Source organism: Pongo abelii, chromosome 4 (genome assembly GCF_028885655.2).
Source record: "Pongo abelii isolate AG06213 chromosome 4, NHGRI_mPonAbe1-v2.0_pri, whole genome shotgun sequence".
NCBI lineage: Eukaryota > Metazoa > Chordata > Mammalia > Primates > Hominidae > Pongo > Pongo abelii.
This window is the reverse complement of record NC_071989.2, coordinates 170656531-170676507: the sequence shown is the minus strand read 5'-3', so window position 1 is coordinate 170676507 and position 19977 is coordinate 170656531. Positions and strand designations below refer to the sequence as shown.

The window sequence follows — 19977 nt, the reverse complement described above, 5'->3', positions numbered from 1 at the left end:
TAGCATTAAATCTTGTTATGTTATTAATATAGATTAATTTATTAGTTCTCACTTTAAAAGCTACAAAATTCTTCCATTTTGAAAAATAGCTTTGTCTTTCTGCCTTCTAATTTTGACTGCTTCTAAATCATGGTGCTTCTTCTTGTACACAATTCTCCTATAATGTAATTTAAATGATTAATCTTCTAAAGCAAGGTGGTCAGGTACAATTTCTACCAGCTACTAGCAAACCAGTGGCAGACCTATGGTTAATTTGATTCTTTGACAGAGCAATTGAAACATTGTCTTGTTGAGAGGTTTTAGGCAATAGGGAATACTGTTGGTTGGACACGCTGTTCCTTATTCCTGATATTTGACCAAATGTAATATATAAAATGTAGATTATAATCACAGGTTTGAAGGTGTATCAAAAAGCCTCTTCTAAGATTTAAAAACTCCAGCATTGGTTTATGAAATCACAATTAATCTGAAGCAATAACTCAAAGGCATGCCACCTATTTTTTAAGAAAAGAGAAAAGCTTTTGATCGCCTGTGGCTTCATTTGGGCTTTGTCCTTTAACAACTCCTATTGGATATTGACTCTGTGATGCACCATGCCAGGTGACAGAGACTGAGATAGAATGGCCATTAAGCAAATTTTACATTATTATAAGTAGTAAGATGAGTATTGCCATCAGTATGTGATGTTTTGAATGTTGCATGCCCGCTCTTGATGTTTTCATCAATGAGAAAAAGGAAACTTCTGCATGCTCCCAATTCCCTCACACTCTTCTACTGGGGAAAAAAGAAGGAAGGAAGGGGATATAATCTGATACGTTAATTTGGAAAAAGACATCAGTTTTACCTCTTTCAGTCCTTTTCTCTTGTCTTTTCCATTTGGCTGCTGGCTGCCTATAAGAGTGAAAAATTCTCCTGTGCTCTTCCATGCTGGAGGTTTTACATGCATAATGTACAGCCCAGCAAAGGAAAGTCAACACTGCCTATGACTGGGTGGGTTAATCTGGTTGATTCTGGTGCCTAATCTCTGCAAATCTACTTGTCTACAGATATAAGTCACATTCTGTAATATCATCATTATTAGTAATATATATGACATTTTAATTCCCCATGCCTTCTACTCTATTGTCTTATATCTCAAAGTTTCAGAACACAGATAGGAAAGAGGGTATAACTTATTAGGTCCCTCAAGACCTCATTTATTTTAATATTATAGGCTCCTAAACCTATCACCAAGAAAAGAGTGATTTAACATTTACTCTAAAATAACAATGAACTAATACTGTGAAAGATGTGAAACACATGTGTCTTTACATGTTTGGCAACAATTTAAGAAAATAAGATATTTATTTATAAATAAGAGAAATAAGTTTACAAAGCAGTGCTATATATGTGGCCGAAAGCTAAAAGATATTTTATGGTCAATACATGTGATTAGAATACAAAAACGGAAAGTCAATTTGTTATTGGACTAATAAAAATGATTTCATCAAGCATTTGGGTCTTGATTTGGGCCTCTGCAGAAGTATTTGATTTAGATGGGTAAAGAGAAGAAGAAATTTCCATGAGGTCTGCATGGCATGATAAGTTTACTTACTGCATGGCTCAAGGTAAAAATAATAATAGCTATCATTTATTGAGCACCATTGATAGACACTTTATTTGCACATCTCATTTAAAACTTATAAAAATGTTGCAGGAATAGGCAACTATAGTCATATATACATTTGAAAGACTTTGAGACTTAGAAGCTTAAGCAATTTGTTCAAGGTCATGCTGCTGCTGATGGTGAGATTTGAATTCAACCAGCTTGAATCCCAGAGCCAGCCCTGCTAGCCCCCAAACTGTACTGCCTCGCAGAAAGCAGGACTAAAACAAATAGTTAATATTGGGAACAAGTGACAGAGAGTGGCAAAATCATTTATGGGAATACAGGCAGAACAGTTTGTATTTGACCTTAAACATGACTGGGACATAATAAGCATTCTTAATTATAAAAGTATCATGAGAGAATAGTGTGGGAAGACTGAGTTCCAACATGAGAGAATCATGGGTCCTCAGAGAGTTGTCAATTTAGTAAAATACATTGTATCACATGTTATTTCAATAAAGTGGTCTACAGACTGACCATAATTACAAAATAAATTGTAAGATGCATAAATTCACGAGTATGATTGACTTTCATATTATATTTCTTGCATATTAGTAATGGCTAAAGTTTGTTAAGTGGCATTATTAATCCCACCTTATACATGAAGAAACTGATCCGGAGAGATATTAAGTAACTTCCCTAAGGATATACCCTTCTATGTGAAGTAGCTGACATTATAAACCAGGCAATCTGGTTCAGAAATCTGCATTCTTAGTTGCCACTCTGTTACCTCTTATATACTCCACGTATTTTTCTTTGTCCAGTTGGCATATTTCAAAGCTTGTTTTAAAATCTAAAATATCTGATTATCCTCTGGGCCAGAATTTCCCAATGTTCACTTCACAGAATATTAGTTCTACAGAATATAAACAGGGGTCAAATGACAAAAAGGTCTTGGGCAAATACAATTGTGAAAACACCAGATTAAATATAGTTTTGTTTGCTTGTTTGTTTGTTTTACCTCAGAACTTGTCAGGGTTTTACTCTGCCATTCATATTTTCTGTAAGTTTTATTGTTACCCTCTGTGAGCTATTTTGAAATCAAAATATTTTACAGTAAGCTGGTGCTAACATGAGGCATTTCAAAAATAGTATTCAATTAATATATCTTTGAAATATTCATAATGGTATGTTTCCATGACCACTTTATGATGTTTTGCTTATATAGAACCTTGGCTGTTATTAGTTCAGGAATATTATATAATTTCTGTAGAGCTCTGTAACTCCCATCAGACAGAAGAGAAATTCATGTTAATTTATTTGGATTGGAAAAAAAGAGCAGGTATAGATTCATTGTATTTCCATTCTGGATAATAATTTAATGAATGCTTTTTGCAATGAAGCAGAATGTTACCTAGTGGTGTATTTTAAGTATTTTTGTCTAATTCTGGCCAAGTTTTACACTCATTTCCTTTTAGTTTTTAGTAACCAAAAATAATTTAGAAATCATAAGGTTTACGGCCATTCTATAACAGTTCTAGTTACCTGAAAACAGCATCCTTGAATCAACATGGCCTGCTAACTAAAATGAAACGTAACTCATACTGTATGGCTTGCAGGGTATTAACCAAGGCAAACCAACCATTTTAGATATTTTTTTTTTAAAAAAAGATGACTGCAGTGGTTGAAAATCATGGAAATAGGTCTGATCTGGAATGCAAATGAGTATTTTTCTATTGTATAAATATTATATTACATATTACATATTACACACAGAAAGACACAAAAGTATAGCCAAGACTTTTCAGGTTGCTCCCTAAAAACTTAGTTTATATTTTTCTTTGAAAAGTTAAATTTTAAAAATTCTCCAAGAAAACCAAAAATAAAGTGTCCACTTACCATATCATGGTCTGAAACGGGTCCGAAACTGGTGACGAAGATATCAGTCTTCACTTCGGTTACACGCTCTGTTGAAGCAGGAAATTGGGCGAGTGAGTGTCTATCAACCGTCCTTATTAGATCTCACCACCACATACTCACACCCAAATGAGAAATTGATTGGCTTTGATTAGCTATTTCTAAAATTGGTCCACTGTGTAGTCCTGATAATTTACTGCTTACACATAAAATTTCACAGTTAATATTTTCTATGGAGAATGAAGCCTAAATATGCCACTTTGGGAGGCAGACTTTATGGAAAACTCAGCTGCTGCCTAATGAATTCTTCAAGAGTGGACATACTTGCCTAAATGTTACTAAACTGCTTCACATTGTAATGAAAATACATTAGCATGTTGGTATAGCTTAAGCTTAAGTATTTTTACATGGCTAGACAGGTCCTCCAGGTATTTAGGCTCCTCTTGGGAAATATATAGTGTACTTTAGCAAGCATTATTAACTCTTTAAGGACTCAAGAGTATGTTTTATAAATGTTTGCTTTCTTGAACTAAATCATAACTGAGTTATCCAATTATTCCCTGGGGAAAATATGACATCATATATAAGTCTCTTCAATTTTCAGGATGAGAAGAAAATATTATGGCACAGAAAAAGTTCACTTTATATATTCTGTTTCACATTCCATGTGATTTTATTATATTATTCTCTGATGCCACATATATCAACCAATAAAGCATATTAATTATAGTGCTATGACAACTCAACACAGACATTTCCAGAGAAATACTGCCATTCTCCAAGAAATAGAAAAACAATGCTTTCAGAAAAGGAACAATTTGTTGAGGGGTGAAAACGAAAAACATGACTTTATAATTTTCATCTTTAGCTCTGAAAAATGCAGTCCAGTATCTTTAACAGTTCGTTTACTTTTTTATTTTTTTAAATTTATTTTTATTTTATTTTATTTACTTTTTAAAATTTTTTAATTTATACTTTTCCTGGGGAATAATTTGGATAACTCAGTTATGATTTAGTGCAAGAAAACAAACATTTATAAAATGTACTCTTCAGTCCTTAAAGAGTTAATAAGGCTTGCTGAAGTATACTATATATTTTCCAAGAGTAGCATAAACAACTGGAGGGTCTTTCTAGCCATGTACAAATATTTATATGCCAGGGTATTTGTATCTCTGGCATATAACATAAAAAAGGTGATTCACCTTTTATAAATTCCCTTGAATTTATAAAATGATGATTTCCTTTAGAAATCAAGAGCTGGCCCTTTTCCCTTAGCAATTTACTTGTGAAGAGTTAAGACTGTCAGTATAAATGTATCCCTAGAAGGTCATGTTATACCCTACACATAATGTGTAAGTCAGCTAAAGAAATAATTTTGAATCAGAGATGTTCCCTTCAATAACAATACAATATTTTTTGCACAAAAAAATTAATTGACTTCAAACTGCTTAAATGAGCCCCTTGATGTAGGAATTACCTGCAGTTTACCCTTTTAAAAGTTCAAAATGAGAACATAGCTTATGACAATGAAAATAAACCCCTCCTCATACGTTCCCCTCTAATATATCTCCTTTGCCACATACCCAAGAAATTCTTTCATTTGATTTGTCATCAGCTCTTGGCAAGTGTCCAGTGGCGGGGCAGCGAGGGGGGAAGTTTATGTGGCTGGAAAACTCTTATAATTATCTAACACTGTTGAAAACATTAACATCCTAATGTCTCTGAGAAATCATGTCTCAAATAAATATGGTCAACCTTGTTTACCCATGTTTCCCCAAATTATTTGGGACTGCTACTCTAAGATATTTCAAAAGCTGTAGGGTACGCTTGAGGCGTATATAACAATATAATACATTGTGTTGTTAGAAAAAAAACTTCAAAATATAAGTTTAAAAAACTCAGAAAGATATGAAAACAAGTAAAATTTCCTTTCCTGGAATGCCACCATCCACATAAATCCACTCATATGGTTTGGATATTTGTCCCTGCCCAAATATCCTGTGGACCTTTAATCCCCAATTTTGGAGATGGGGCCTGGTGGGAAGTGTTTGGATTTTGGGGGTGGATCCCCATGAATGGCTTGGGCCATCTCCTTGGTGATAATTGAGCTCTCTATCTCCGAGTTCACATGAGATCTAGTCATTTCAAAGTGTGTGGCTCTCTCTCTCACTTCTGCTTTTGCCATGTGATACATCTGCTCCCCTTTCACCTTCCACCATGATTGGAACTTCCTGAGGCCCTCATCAAAAGCCAAGCAGATGCCAGTGTCATGCTTGTACAGCCTGCAGAATACTGAGCCAATAAATCCTGTTTTCTTTATAAATTACCCCAGTCTCAGTTATTTATAGCAATTCAAGAATGGTCTAACACCCACTTTCTATTCAAGTATAAACTTAATCATTTTCCTCAAACCACATCCTCACTTATACATATACACACTGTATATGTGTATATATATATACAAATACTATATTACATTCCCTAACTCCCAGACAACAGTTAATCTGTTTTTCCTGGGAATTTTCTACAATATTGATATCTTGCTGATAAGTTTTGAAATAACATATGTTTTGAAGCGATAATTTGAAAAGATGAGATTAGTACTGGAGGCAAAAATGAGAAAAGCAGAGTAGTAAAATAAGTAGTAAGCACAATAGATAAAGCATCTAAACACTCAGATTTAAACTCTGATTTTCCTCGAGAAGAAGCTATGTGATTTTAGGTACAATCCTTTAATCTCTCTGAATCTCTATTCTTACATTTTGAATGAAGAAATAATACCTGCTCAAATGACTGCATAGCATTGGAGTGATGTTCAAATAACACTCTGGTGCCAAAACACTTTGAGAGGCATCTATTGAGTGCATTAATTTAGTATTAAATGTTTATTAAACATTTTCCATGTGCCACTTAGGCACTCTTCTAGGTAACAGTAATACAATGATGAGTAAAACTGTAAATGCTTCTGTTCCTCTGTAGCAAACCACATACTTATTTTAGGAAAAACATATTTTAGGTCGATTAGGGGATGGATAGAGATGTAAGTACCTACAGAGTTATGCAAAAACACATATATACACATTCTGCTAATTAAATTCAGATTACAAATGCTCTGAAAAAAATGTCATTTGAAGAGATGAAACTTGAAATGAGACTTTAAAGATGGGGAAAATTTAGTAAGATCCAGGGAAATACATTAAGGAGAGGAAAAAAATTAAAAAAAGAAGGAGGAAAAGGATCTGAGGTGAAAATAAATGTGTTAAATGTGTTATGTTTAAGAAACAGAAAGTGCAGTATATCTGGATCCTGGTGATGCTGAAGATCATGGCACAAGATGACAATCTAGAGGTAGGTGGGACCATATCTGAAGAGCCTTGTGCATTTCAGCTAGCAGTTGACCTTTATTTTGATGCAGTAGGAAGCCTTTGGGTAATGAAATGAAATGATGTAACTTGCAGTCTAAGAAGATAGCTGATGCTGTGTGAATAGTGAAATGCAAGAGTGACTGTAATAAAAAAAATGGAGGAGGGAATGAATAAGAAAGAATTGCAGGTGGTATTTTGTTAGTAATGCTATCACAACCATTTATTTAATATGGTATTGGCCATATTTTCCCTGGAAATGCTGTCTGCTGAGGAACTCAGAGTAATATTCAACTAGACCCAGTTCCATGGGTTCATAACTGATGAAGGAGGTCTATTGTCTTATTTAAACTGCTTTGTGTCTATTGATTCATAGAGGTAGGCGCCACATGGAGACTAAATGGACTAATATTAGTCATTATAATAAAATGTATTTGAAAACCCTACTTTAAAATGGTCCTGTTTGGAAACGGAAAATATCCTAGGCTCCTACATAAACATCAATGTATACTCCTGGATAAAGCAACGTTCCAGCTCCCTGCTGACCTGATTGATTGGAGAAACATTTTTATCCCCTGTCCTTCATCTCCATTCAATTAATGCCTCAGAAAAACTGGAAACTATCCCCTAGATGATATGTAGAGCTACTTAATTTTGGCTGTATTCAGCTACTAAGTCTAGATATGGGGGTAGACACCCAAGTTTCAAGGAGTTTGACCAGTCCCTGATTCTTCAGTGTTTTGGGATTCCAAGAACTCAGATGATACAAGCATGTCCTAGAAAGAAAGGTCGATATTATTGCAGGAGCTGTTTATCTTATTTCCACTGATAAATTACCTCCATATGTTGTAATATGAGCAGTCTATGGACAGAGGGCTAATCTTTAGAAAAGAATGTATATTTTGGTGTTGGAGAAATGGGTTTCTTTTGGTCAGTAGAAGTCTTTTTTAAATTTTTATAATTTTTAATTGTTGTGAGAACATAGTAAGTGTATGCATTTACGGAGTACCTGAGACGTTTGGATACAAGCATGCAATGTGTAATCAGTATAAGTCTTGATCGAAATTATACAAACTGTGATAACTCTCAGGCACCCTATTTCACATTCACAGGGTAGCATTTTAGTTATACGAGAATAATACTATTAACAATCTTACAGAAATATGCCAATACTTAGGGCCTTGCTTTCTCTTAAGTTTTCCAAAAAATGGCATTCTGTGACATATAGCAAATGAGATTCTCATCTCAGGAACACTACATTATTTTCCAAGTACAGAATTCTGATTCTGCCAGAAAAAAAAAGCAATGATCTATAGACAACATTTTGTTAAAATCCCACATTGGATCTGGAATCAACATGGGAAATTGAAACTATATAAAAAGGTCAAGAGTAGCTGCACAAAAAATGGCTGTTTACTAATACTGTGCATCTTATAACCTGGACACAGTTGCAGTGGTTACTTTTTTGTTAATGTTTTCATTTTTAATTTTTTGTGGATACCTAATAGTTGTATATATCTATGTGGTACATGAGATGTTTTGATACAAGCATGCAATGTACCATAATCACATAATAGAAAACAGCGTATCCATCCCCTCAAGCATTTTAAAGTATAATAATAATAAAATTTAGAAAACCCAATCCAATTATACTTTTAGTTATTTTAAAACGTCCAGTTACATTCTTATTGATTATAGTCACCCTCTTGTGCTATTAAATACTAGGTCTTCATCATTTTTCCTACTTTTTTGTACTTTATTTTTTACCCATTAACCATCTCCACCTCCCTCCCCCCATTACCCTACCCTTTCTGATAACCATCCTTCTACTCTCTATCTCCATGGGTTTAATTTCTCTGATTTTTAATTTCCACTAATAAGTGAGAACATGTGACATGGATGCAACTGGAGGTGATTATGCTGAGTGAAATAATGCAGGCACAGAAAGACAAACATCGCAGTAGTTTCATTTTATCTCAGGAAAATATTGGCACTGATCAGGTAGATGGTTTATATACCACAGAAAAGATGAAAGTAGCAAGTTTTCTAAACATGCTAGAACATTCCTTTGGGTAGCTCGGTTAAATTCATTAGACAATGTGGCTTCATGAGCTGATGGTAGACCTCAGCCAGTAAATGTTAAAAGGTATTCTCTGTTCATTTTAACAATTCTTCTTGGGGTTTTGGTAACTACCTTTTCTCTATAATTTGTTGAATTATGAAATGTCTAGGTACAGTATTTCTGTGGAAATGTGTTGCATTTTGCCAAAGTCTGAGCATCTGCACCATACCTTGCATTAAAAGCCACAGAGAAAATGACAGCAAATTCAAAAGGAAGGATTCCAGAGTAGAATTTCAAAACATAATACTAAAGGCTATTCTCTGGTAAAGTAAACACAGCAAAAACAACAACAAGAGATTGGATAAACCTAACCATCTTTTAATTTTATTTGGAAATTGTCAGTAATTTAGATTATTTTATCTAATGCTATCACGTTGTGACAGAAATTATTTTGTCCTATTTTTTGAAATTTTGTTTTCTTAATATAAATACAAAATAGGTATTTTGACATTAGTTGAACATAAACAAAATGTTTCTCTCTGATCTCAATGTTACAAGGGATATTAAGAAAATAAAAGATCACATGAATAGCAGACGTCTTATCATCCCAAGACAGGTCAAAGTTGAATTTTCAAAGAATTAAACTGTGCTGCTTTCCTTATCCTCGAGTCACCTAAATTTTACAAAGTTGCACAAAAAATAATTTGTTCTTTTTGGAGCACTCTTAGTTTTCCATTTTTTCTTACTTTTACATAAAGAAATGGAACCCAAGACCCAAGCCAATTCCCTAAGAAGCCAACAGCATCTTGCCAACTGCAGGAAATTTCCAACCCAGCTGCCTTGCATTAGGAGTTGGGAATTCTTACATCTTAAAGCTGAGATCTCTTGCAACAATTAGGCTAAAGGTTAGTCTTAAAGGTTTTATATTGGCATAAATAATACAAGATTAGGAAAAAATATGATGGTAAGGAGAAAGTCTGCTTTGAGGCATAAATGATTTGTAAAATAATATGTTACTGTTAGAATACATTCAGAAACAGCTCCAGTTACTAACACTCTTCTAATTGACGCTGTCAAAGAAACTCTAGAAATGAAAACAAAACAAAACCCCCAAAACCAAACAAATCCAAATCTAGAACATTTACAGAAAAAAGAAAATGTTAACTAAGTATCTGTTAAATGTGTAGCAGGGATAAAGGTAGTCCATTCTCTACCTACAATCTTACTTCTCTATCATCTGCCTCTCCACTCTTCTCTCAGGGTTTGTCGTTTTAGGAATACACAATCATCTCTATTTCCTTTGCTGTCTTTATCTATGCGGTTTGAGGACAAAACTTTTGAGAGGCATTTATCATCCAAGATACTATACACTGATATTAAGTTAAAGACTGATTCAGATATTATAACAATATTTCCAGGAACTACCATTAACAGGGAGAGAGAGGATGAAAAGTTCTTTCTTCTGAAATTCAAAATGTGACTCACTTAAGACCTCATTCCTTCAGCTATATCATGTTTGTGTTCTAGTTAAAGAAGTATCTGCCCTAATTTGTTTTCCAAGAAGTGAAATGAATGTGTTTATAGAATAATATGTCTTTTGTAAGTTGGATGTCTGAAAATGAGCATATGTACAGAAGAAGAAAAAATCCTTAGCTTGGTGGCATCACCTCTTAGTGATAAACTGTACATCAGTGTGGCTCACCTGGGATTTTGTCTTATTGTAAATAAAGTGTAGCTTGTATATATGGTGGGGCAAAAGAGAGGAGAAACATGGCACTGGAAGGGTATTAAGTATCCATAAAAGCCTGATTATCTTCCTTCAAAATTCAGCTTCATATCTCTGTTTATGGATTATTTTTGTCCCATGCCCAAAGTGCAAGGGAAGCCAATATGAAAGTGACTGAAATTTCACGCAGATGGGTGCAGTACAGCAGGAGCATTATTTAATTTTTTAGGAAGCTGGAGAACATCCAGGCTTCCTTCGTTTATTATAATACGGGCAAAGAGGAGAAAACTTGGGAAAATGAATTTCCTGGGAAAATTTTGATTTCATCCTGATTTAAAACTAAAAGAGCCATATAAATTGATCAAGGGACACTTGAGTCTCCCCAGGCTCATAAGATTAATTCCTCTCATTTTTAATTTCCTCTGTGTTGCTCTCCTTTGCTTCCTCAATTCCTCTCCCTCCCCTCTGTTCTCTCTTTATTTTCTATCCTCTTTTGCTTTCCTTTTTTTTTAACTTTTTTCTTTCACATCTTCCCATTTTTTCTGACTTTTATCCTTTTTTCCTTATTTTATTGTTCTACACTGGCCATGCTTTAGGTAAGAGTTCTTTCAAAAACATTGCTCAGCTTTTAGTTGCAAGAAAGTAGTAGCCCCCCACAACTTGCTACCAAACAAAGTGTTATGGACAAGAATGAATTCAGTAATTACTGATATTTTTTATTTGTATTTTCTGGATACTGATTATTTTAACTCAAGTGAATTTAAAAGTGTCTTCATTGACATTGCACTTAAATTATGAACATAGCTATCTTATTTTTCTCTTTACAATCCCAAATAGACCACATTAAATTTTTAGAATTCCACATATTCTAATCCTTTGTAGCTCTCCTACCTTTAAAAATCCCTTCCTAGAGATATCTCTTTATTAGTGATCCTTTTATTTGCAGTTCTGCATGATTGCTCTTATCCCTGAAAAGGCAGTCTTTTAAAATAGTTTTACAATATTTGCAAACCGATTCCTATCATCTAGATTAACCAAGTTACATATTTTGTGTTCTAATTATTGAACCCAAGGTACATATAAACTAAGAACAGTGCTATACCTTCTGATGCAGTGTGTGTTTCTAAAAAACAGGTCATGATGGATTTGCAAATACAGGAGACTTGTATTAGTCTCAAGTCTCAGCTTATCACATTTTTCTATTTCCTGAGGACATTCAGAAGCAAAAATCTCTGTTTAATGTTGTTACTTTTATATAAAAAAAAGACTTTTGTCATAATAAAGAAGACAGTGGGCACCTTTATGTTGCAAGAGGAAATCACCCTAGCTGTGATCATAAAATTACTAAGGGAAAACTTTTACTCCCTTAGAAGCTAATGATAATCTCACGTATTTCCTTTACATAGTCTTTTCATCTGGAGGCAAATGGCTTCTATAAAAATAAAAAATAAAAAGGGAGGGTCTGTTTTGCAATTGGGATCTACTGGGATGCATGTCATACTTAAAGTACCAAAAATTCATGGTAGATGAATAAAATTAAGTACTTCAAACCTGCAAAAATAAAAAAAAAGCCACGATAATGTCAACTTAATAGCAGCCAGCAATCATGGTATTATCACATTTCTCTAAGTCTATGTCTGGTTATGTTTTTTAAGATGCCTTAAAACTATACTTAGTATTTTAAACTATAGTTCTCTAATGACAGATACCTTCTCAAAAGGTACTTTAAAATGTTGATGACTCTGTAGATGTAAGTAATAAACATGTACCATTTTATTCCTTAAGGATTAAAAAAATTCCAAACAAAGAATATTTAAAAAAAAGTTTAATCAGTATCAAAGTTTTTTCATAAATCTCAAATCCATAACATTTAAGTATACTAAATTCCAATAGGATGTTTAGAATAAAAATAGAGAAAATATTTGAGCTACTTTTTTGTTTGTTTTAATTTCTGTCATACTCTCAAAAGTCATTGTTACCAGGAATCAGAAATATCAGAAAAACCATCTTTAGTAAAGATAAAAGCACATCCACTGTTAATTTTCTCAAGTCCTGGAATTATTATAGCATATTAGGCTCATTTCACTAAAAGGAAGATAGCTTGTCTATACTGGGACAACTACTATTTCTGCTCCTTAAATACTTATCTATTTTTGTTATTTTCTGGGATTAACTAGATGATAAAAGTAGATTCTACAAAAATAGCAGTGTGGCAGTATGAATTAATGTGGTTCTTCCTGTAAGCAAATCTACCAGTATCACCAGTATTGAAAATTAGCTTTTCAATGTACTCTCAGTCGAATCTTTATATCTTCAAGGTCTATGGCTCTCCAGAGTCTAGGAGTGCATATGAGGATTAGTTAAAATAATTTCTCCTAAAATTTATTTGATGAATGGGTTAAAGTATACATTTATTAAAGAGTTATTCTATACAATTTAAAGGAAATGAATTAAAAGGAAATGAACAGTCACAGCTTGCTACGTGTACTCTGAACAATAATATGATGCACAAATCTGTTAGATAATACTCATATTTACATGTCAAAATATTAAATAGAATTTCTAAACTAGGATGAAGGGAAATTTTTTAAATATGTTGTAAAATTCTGCTGACTTTTTAGGGAATGAGATCATAGGGTAGGGAGGAGATTAGGTAAAGTAATCAGATACATTACAACCAGTATTTTCAAAAGTCTTGCTATGTAAAATTTATATCACTAGCCTGGCTATTTCTTCTTTTCATACACTCCTCATCTAGCTAGTTTTGTAATTTATTGCAAATTTTATAAATAAAAAAAAATTTGAAGCCAATTGAGATGTTTAAATGTACACAAGCAGTATTTTAACATATCATATACAAAATTAGGCTCCCCATTTTGTGACCACTCTATTTTGACTTAAAGAATTTTTTCTAAAAACTTCAATATAAACTTGGTGAAGTCTAAACCTGAGGAAATTTGTATAGTATGTCCTAAAATGAATGTTTGAAATTGATTAGAAAGGACACCTGGTAAGACCTTTGACCTATATTTGGGTTGTGTCTTTGCCAAGGCAGTTTCCCTTAAACCTCTGAGACACTAATGACATTTGGCAGCTTCAAAATAGACCCATAATACACATCCACGTCATTATACTGTGCAAAATATTTATTTAAAAGTAACTGTAAATCCATGTAACCATTTAGTTGAAAAATCATTGTTTGAATTTGTAAGCTTTTTATTCTTTGCTTATCTGTGCTGTCTAAATGAAGAAGAGGTGGCTTTCTTAATATTGCCATTTAATCACTATTTAAATATTGCTATTAAATAGCTACTACAAATGCTTTAGGAAAGGTTCAGTACCAGCTATAGTTGGGAATCATGGATTCTAACCTTGGTTTTCTGTGTGACTTTGAATGAAAATTTATTTCGTTGCTTCACTTGTTTTACTCTGAGATCAATATTTTGATTTGGCTTCATTAGTCTTTGTTTAACCAAATAAGATAGTTTGATTATCTTATTCAAGTGTTATTCAAATGTGTGCAATTCCTAGAACTATTTACTCTTATTGTTATATATATTATGTTATTAAGTGCTGTCTTCTTCCTAAGCAGAAATGTATCAATATAACCGAGTAATTGATATACCAAGAAAAATAAAATTGTATTACAGAAAATTAGGGTATAAGTTCAAATGCACAGTTAAACCACAACACTACCATCTATCTCATTCCCCTATTATCCTAGAGGTGGTGGCAATTTAACACATAATAGTGGATCAATATAGAATATTCCAAAATAAATGTTTGAACCAATAGAATCAAAGATACCCTGTTGGAATTAAATGCAGACATAGCAGTACCAGGTGAGATAGCTGCAGTCATTGTGCTGGAAGATAGAATACTATCCCAGTTTTTACCTATCTGACAAAATCGTTACACAGAAAGTACTGTGCTTATCACATAAATGTTGCATCTGCTTCATGTCATTATTAGAAGTTTGTGTCTGCCTTTTACTACGTATGGAAATGAAACTACAGAGTAACTTGAATTAACATAGAGTGATCTATTAAAAATAGATTCGTCATTAAATTACATGTCACCATTTTTATTATTAGACCATTTAGAGGTAAATTAAGGCTGTGATAGTAAAAATTTCATATTACTCTCTAAAACAAAAATACAATAATTTAACCTACCTCCCAATCCTGGTCTCAGGCGATTGTCATAACCATCTAGGAGTCTGTCCAAAATCCTGGTGAAGACAGTGGTATTGTCTTTAAGTTCATCTTGTAATGATGGCTGTCCATAGCTGAAAAAAACATAAAGAGAAGCAATAGCTAAATTACACATTTCTACTAAAACCTCTTTCCAAATAAATCCTTTCTCAGTTTTTCTACTTTGCTTTCTACTGAATCTTAACTTGAAAATTATTTTTTCACGAGGTAAAAAAGAATGTTGTTTTTAAACTCTGGGCATTTAATTATATATTTAATTTTCATTTTTTAAATGTGAAAGGAAAATTGTAAGAAATGACTTCTGTCTGTTTACTTTTTGAATTCTCATCATGTATATCACGTTGCAATGCATGTCTTCTCTGAGCAAGCAAGAATGCTAATGCACAAGAAAAAAAAAAAGAAAACAAACCTAGGAAAGTTCTTTCCAAATCAAAAAGAGTTACCAAAACAACTGATTTTCTTTTTTATTTAACATGCAGCAAAAGCCTAAGTTTTAACCTACCAACATCCTTTCCTTCATTCACTTCATATAGGTCTGTGTTTTGGTGGAATTTTCTTGTTCTTTTAAGAGATTTAGGTAAAACTTATTTCTTAGGACAATTATATTTTTACGTCAGTGTGCAAATTTCCATTCCTCTTAAGATTCATGACCCAATGATTAAAATTTGTCTGTTCAAACATCTAATTAATTTTTATTATTTCTAGTCTTAGATGTAAAAAGAACTTTTAGAAAGATCAAGTTCAATAATCTTAATTTGTGGTTGACTAAGCTGTAGTACAGTTTTAGTGTTTTGTTTAAGAAGGCACACCTATTTGTGAGCAAAACTTGACCTAGAACCTAGCTTTCTTCAAATTCTAGTCTGAAACTTTATTTTCCTTCCTCTATATTGGGATAATTATTTATAGTTAAACGTTACTAGTTGGAGATGTAGCTTGTATCCCTTACCATTATTAGTCTTTGTGTTTCGACCACATAGCGACCTCAGTTCAAAAATTGTGTATTTCCTACATCAATCACATTGCTATCTATGCTCCTTGAATCATATTTTATGTGATGATTAGCATGACAACTCCAAAATCCTTTGAGAGAAGTGTTTTCTATCTTAGGATGGATCACATTTACTGATATATTTCAATCATAGTTCTGACCTTGAGCACAAAAGCAAAATGAATATAGGGTGTAAACTTAGAAACTGCCACAAATATATCACTTTCGTATTTTCTACTTAATATGCTTTGGGCTTCATTCCTGTGTGTTGATGTTACTGATAAATATAAGAAAAATAGTAACATTTGAAACCAGAATTCACTTATTTGACAGCAGCAAGATGTATGATCAAAATATCATTTCAAAAACAAACACTGTTTTGCAGGTGATTAATTTCATATTGGCAAAATGCAATGGCTATTATTCTGATAAAGTTTTAATTTGATAAAGTTACTAAAACTAAAGGCTATCCATAATATTGGATATATGTAACGTGTCTCTTTGAAACAATTTTTCATTCTCCTAATTTCAACATTGATGCCATGCAGATTGAGGGCTTACTCTCTTTTGGCAAAATTAAACATCTTGCTGTTTTTTTAAATCAAATTTTCAACGAGCTAAGTGTCTTCCAGTATGTCTCATTGGCAGATGACAGCAGTAAGGCAAAAATAGTTTTATGAATGCAATTATTTATAAAAACTCATTGTCACAAAATCAACTGCCATCCCTGCATCTTTCAAGGATACTGGAAGGTCATCTTGATAAAAATGGAAAAGAAATGCTAGAACACCCTAAGTTGTGAGGAGGCCCTGATCGGGAACTCTGAGAAAGAAAGCAATACAATAAGAAGAAACAAAAGATGAAATGGGATAACAAGACTAAATAAACTTAAATTATTTAAACAATTCTTACAATATAGAGTGTTTATTACCTTTATCTACACCCTCTAAGTTTTTACAGCTTATATAAAATTCAGAAAATGCTTTTCTTCCTGGTTTTATCTTACAAATGTTTTCACCAATTGTTTGCATTGGAATACAGATACCCAAAGAGACCACTGCCTTTTCCCCAAAATCAGTTCTGCTTTCCCAACTGGAATGGAAATCTTTCTTTTATGTGATTTTTTTAACGACATTTCATCTTTACTTCTAACTTACTATGTCAAGTTTTAATTGCCAGAAAAAAACCCTACAGATAAGATGCTTATTCATTTTGTATTAAATACTCATCCCAATGTAGTGTTTCCTAAACTGAATATATATTTTGAAGAGAAATGCCAGTTACAGTACCTGATTTTGATTCCATATGAACCACTATATAATAAAACACTGTGCACTAACTCCATCTACAGGTCATTGCAATAGTAACACTTCATAAAATTTTTCAAAAGCAGTAAAGACATTTAACTTCTCTCATTAAGGATATCTGATAATAATTCCTGTCTGTCAGTGTTTACCATACACAATAGCAAAAAAACAACAACAGACAACTTCTGAATTAAAATAAATCTTCCTAAATTCATGTCTTTCCAGACTATTCCATCTCCCTGTCTTAACTCTTAAGAGTTCAGTTGACATTACATTTTGAATAAACTCATGTTTTTATTATATATCTGACTTTCGTATGAGCCACAGGAATAGGCTACACAAGAAATGCAAAAGCAGATAAAGAAAAATCTGTAATATTTAGTCATGTAAATAGTTTCTATTATATCAATTTCACAAGCTTGATTGGATCATTAGAACATATTTTGACTATGATTAAGCTTTATAAACAATTAGTAATTGTTTTTTTAATAGGGAAATTTGATTTTACCAAAGTTCTTAAATATTTGTCTCATATAGTCCACTTTTATTAGTTATATAGATAACGATTTCAAAACATGATATGCACATGCATTTAGAGAGACATGATTTTTGAATTACAGATATTATTTAAAACTTTCCATTTCTATAAATACGAAAGTTACTCTATGATCTTTACAATAGGCTAGAAATTTTCTTGTTGCAAAATCAGGTTACACAGTATGCAACCACTAATTGGGGTAACTTTTTCTATGAATTAGGAAACCGCATGTTTTGTTCAGTTCCAGCTGAACAGTGAAAAGTTCAATCTAAGACTTTAATGTTGAATTAATACATGTCTTAACAACGGCTTGTTAATTGTATTCTAACTAACATGCAAATATAATGTTTTTTTTCATACTGCTCCTCTTTATTCTTAGCTGGAAATCATTGCAGTTAAGTTTTCTGAATTCCCTTAGTCATAAATTCATTTGAGGACAATTTTCTTCCCCCGATAAAATAAATGAAAAGTTACAGAAATTTTCATGCAGATTTTTAAAAAAGTGTCCCCACCTTCTTCCAGTCAATGTGCTCAGAAGGAGGATCCAGGCCCAAAGACAGTCAGACAGACCTGGACTTTTCCTCATCGCGGGCTGGAGCAGCTGAAAAGTAGAATAAGTAGAGATCAATGTCTCTAGCAAGAAACATCAGGTTATAACCACCAGGGCTGACTGAGGCAATTTAGATGAATGCTTTGAAGTCAGGAAATGACCTCACTGGGATTTGACACCTCATTGGAAGCAATGGAAACCTGGACCATCCATTCTCCACTTTCCCTTCCATTTCTCCATTCAGAAATATATCAGTGTCCTTATTCTCCTGTAAAAGAATACAAGTTGAAACGCTTTCAGGTGACAGTATTGCTCAACATAAAAACTGTGAGTTGTTTATATCTCTAGGTTTTCTATTTAGAATATAGTTTGGTTTATTCTCTTCTTGTTGTCTATCATCTAAAAATTTGGACCTTTATGATTTCAGTTTCCACAGTGAACTGTGCATTAAAATTTTTAAGCTGGTGTCTCTAACAGGAAAAATATATTTAGGGATTGGATGGGACAGGTTAACATGTTGTGATGGCTGAATTCCTCTTTGAATTCGGCAGGTACCTTGATTTCAGAAGCAACTGTATTTATTTCTATTTAAAAACATAGGAAACACACTGTTGAATGCCGGAGTCGTGCTTTTATTCTGTTCCTGTGACTGCTTTGTTAAATATGCTTCCTAATGTTTCTGTGAAGCTAAAGGACACACTTTACAGTCAAGCCATGTGCTGATCTCTCTCACATACAAACCACACACACACACAAATGCACACAAACATGCCCACACATATCTTTCAAGCCCTCTCAAATTCTGCCAGGTTGCTGCTAGAAAATGTTTCATCTCAAACAGATGGAAGCTGGAGTGCTTTGCTTTGCATGAATAAAGGGATCTTTTCTACCTCTTAGGTAAAGTGAAATCAATCACCATCTGATTGTTGAATTTAGACTTGGTAGTGGAATGTTGGAGAACTGGAAGAGTACAGAAAGCTTAGAGAGTTAAAAATGTATATAGTCTATGTGTGGAGTCAGTTTTCGAAATTCAATGCACTACCTGGATAAGGAGCAGCTATGGTAACATTTTAATGTGCTGTAATTAATTCCAGTCATAATATAAGGAATGTTAAAAGTATTTAACCTATATTTCTTTGTAGGGTAAGTGATTAATAGACTGCAATCTTTTAAAGCTTCTTTTTCATTAAACCCTCTATAGTTTAATGCGGTATGCCTTTAAATACATCTACAAAATGCTTTCTGCACTCTCGGGAAATCATTTAAATCACTAAAAACCATTACAAACAGGCATGTAAGCAATGAAACATAATATGTTTAGAGCAAAATTGTCTAGAGATAAGAACTCTGAGCCTCATCATAGCTTTTCCTTAATTTAGTAATTTAGTGACTGGTTTTGAAACACATTAGTTGACTATGACAAGAAATCTTGGATAAATATTATGTTAAAATGCTACATCTAAATTGCAAAATTTTAATTTACCCTTTTACTAATCTTCATCGTTTGTTACAAGGGAAAAACAACTTTTCTTAGCCCTATTAATTTTTGTTGATCTTTTTAAAAAGATTGAATATCTGAATGGGTAAACAAAACACAGCAAAACCCTTTGACAAGGCACCATAGCTTTTTGCCCTCTTCTGACATTTTTAAAAGAGAAAAACAAACCTATCATGGCACTTCAGTTGTTAAGAAAGTTTCTTGCAAATACAAACATAATAGTTTAA

General features: G+C 33.0%; 1 protein-coding gene across 2 annotated transcripts in view; it reads right to left on the bottom strand.

Moving 5' to 3' along the window:
- Positions 1-19977, bottom strand: part of GABRA1 (gamma-aminobutyric acid type A receptor subunit alpha1) — a 51502-nt gene that overhangs the window by 30741 nt on the left and 784 nt on the right. For both annotated transcript variants that reach the window (NM_001135440.1, XM_009241249.3), the window contains 3 exon segments: positions 3488-3555; positions 14831-14943; positions 18215-18303. Coding sequence is in view for 1 of the 2 variants with exons in the window: in XM_009241249.3 (XP_009239524.1) it covers positions 3488-3555; positions 14831-14943; positions 18215-18288 (255 nt within the window). In the remaining variant the exon portion in view is untranslated.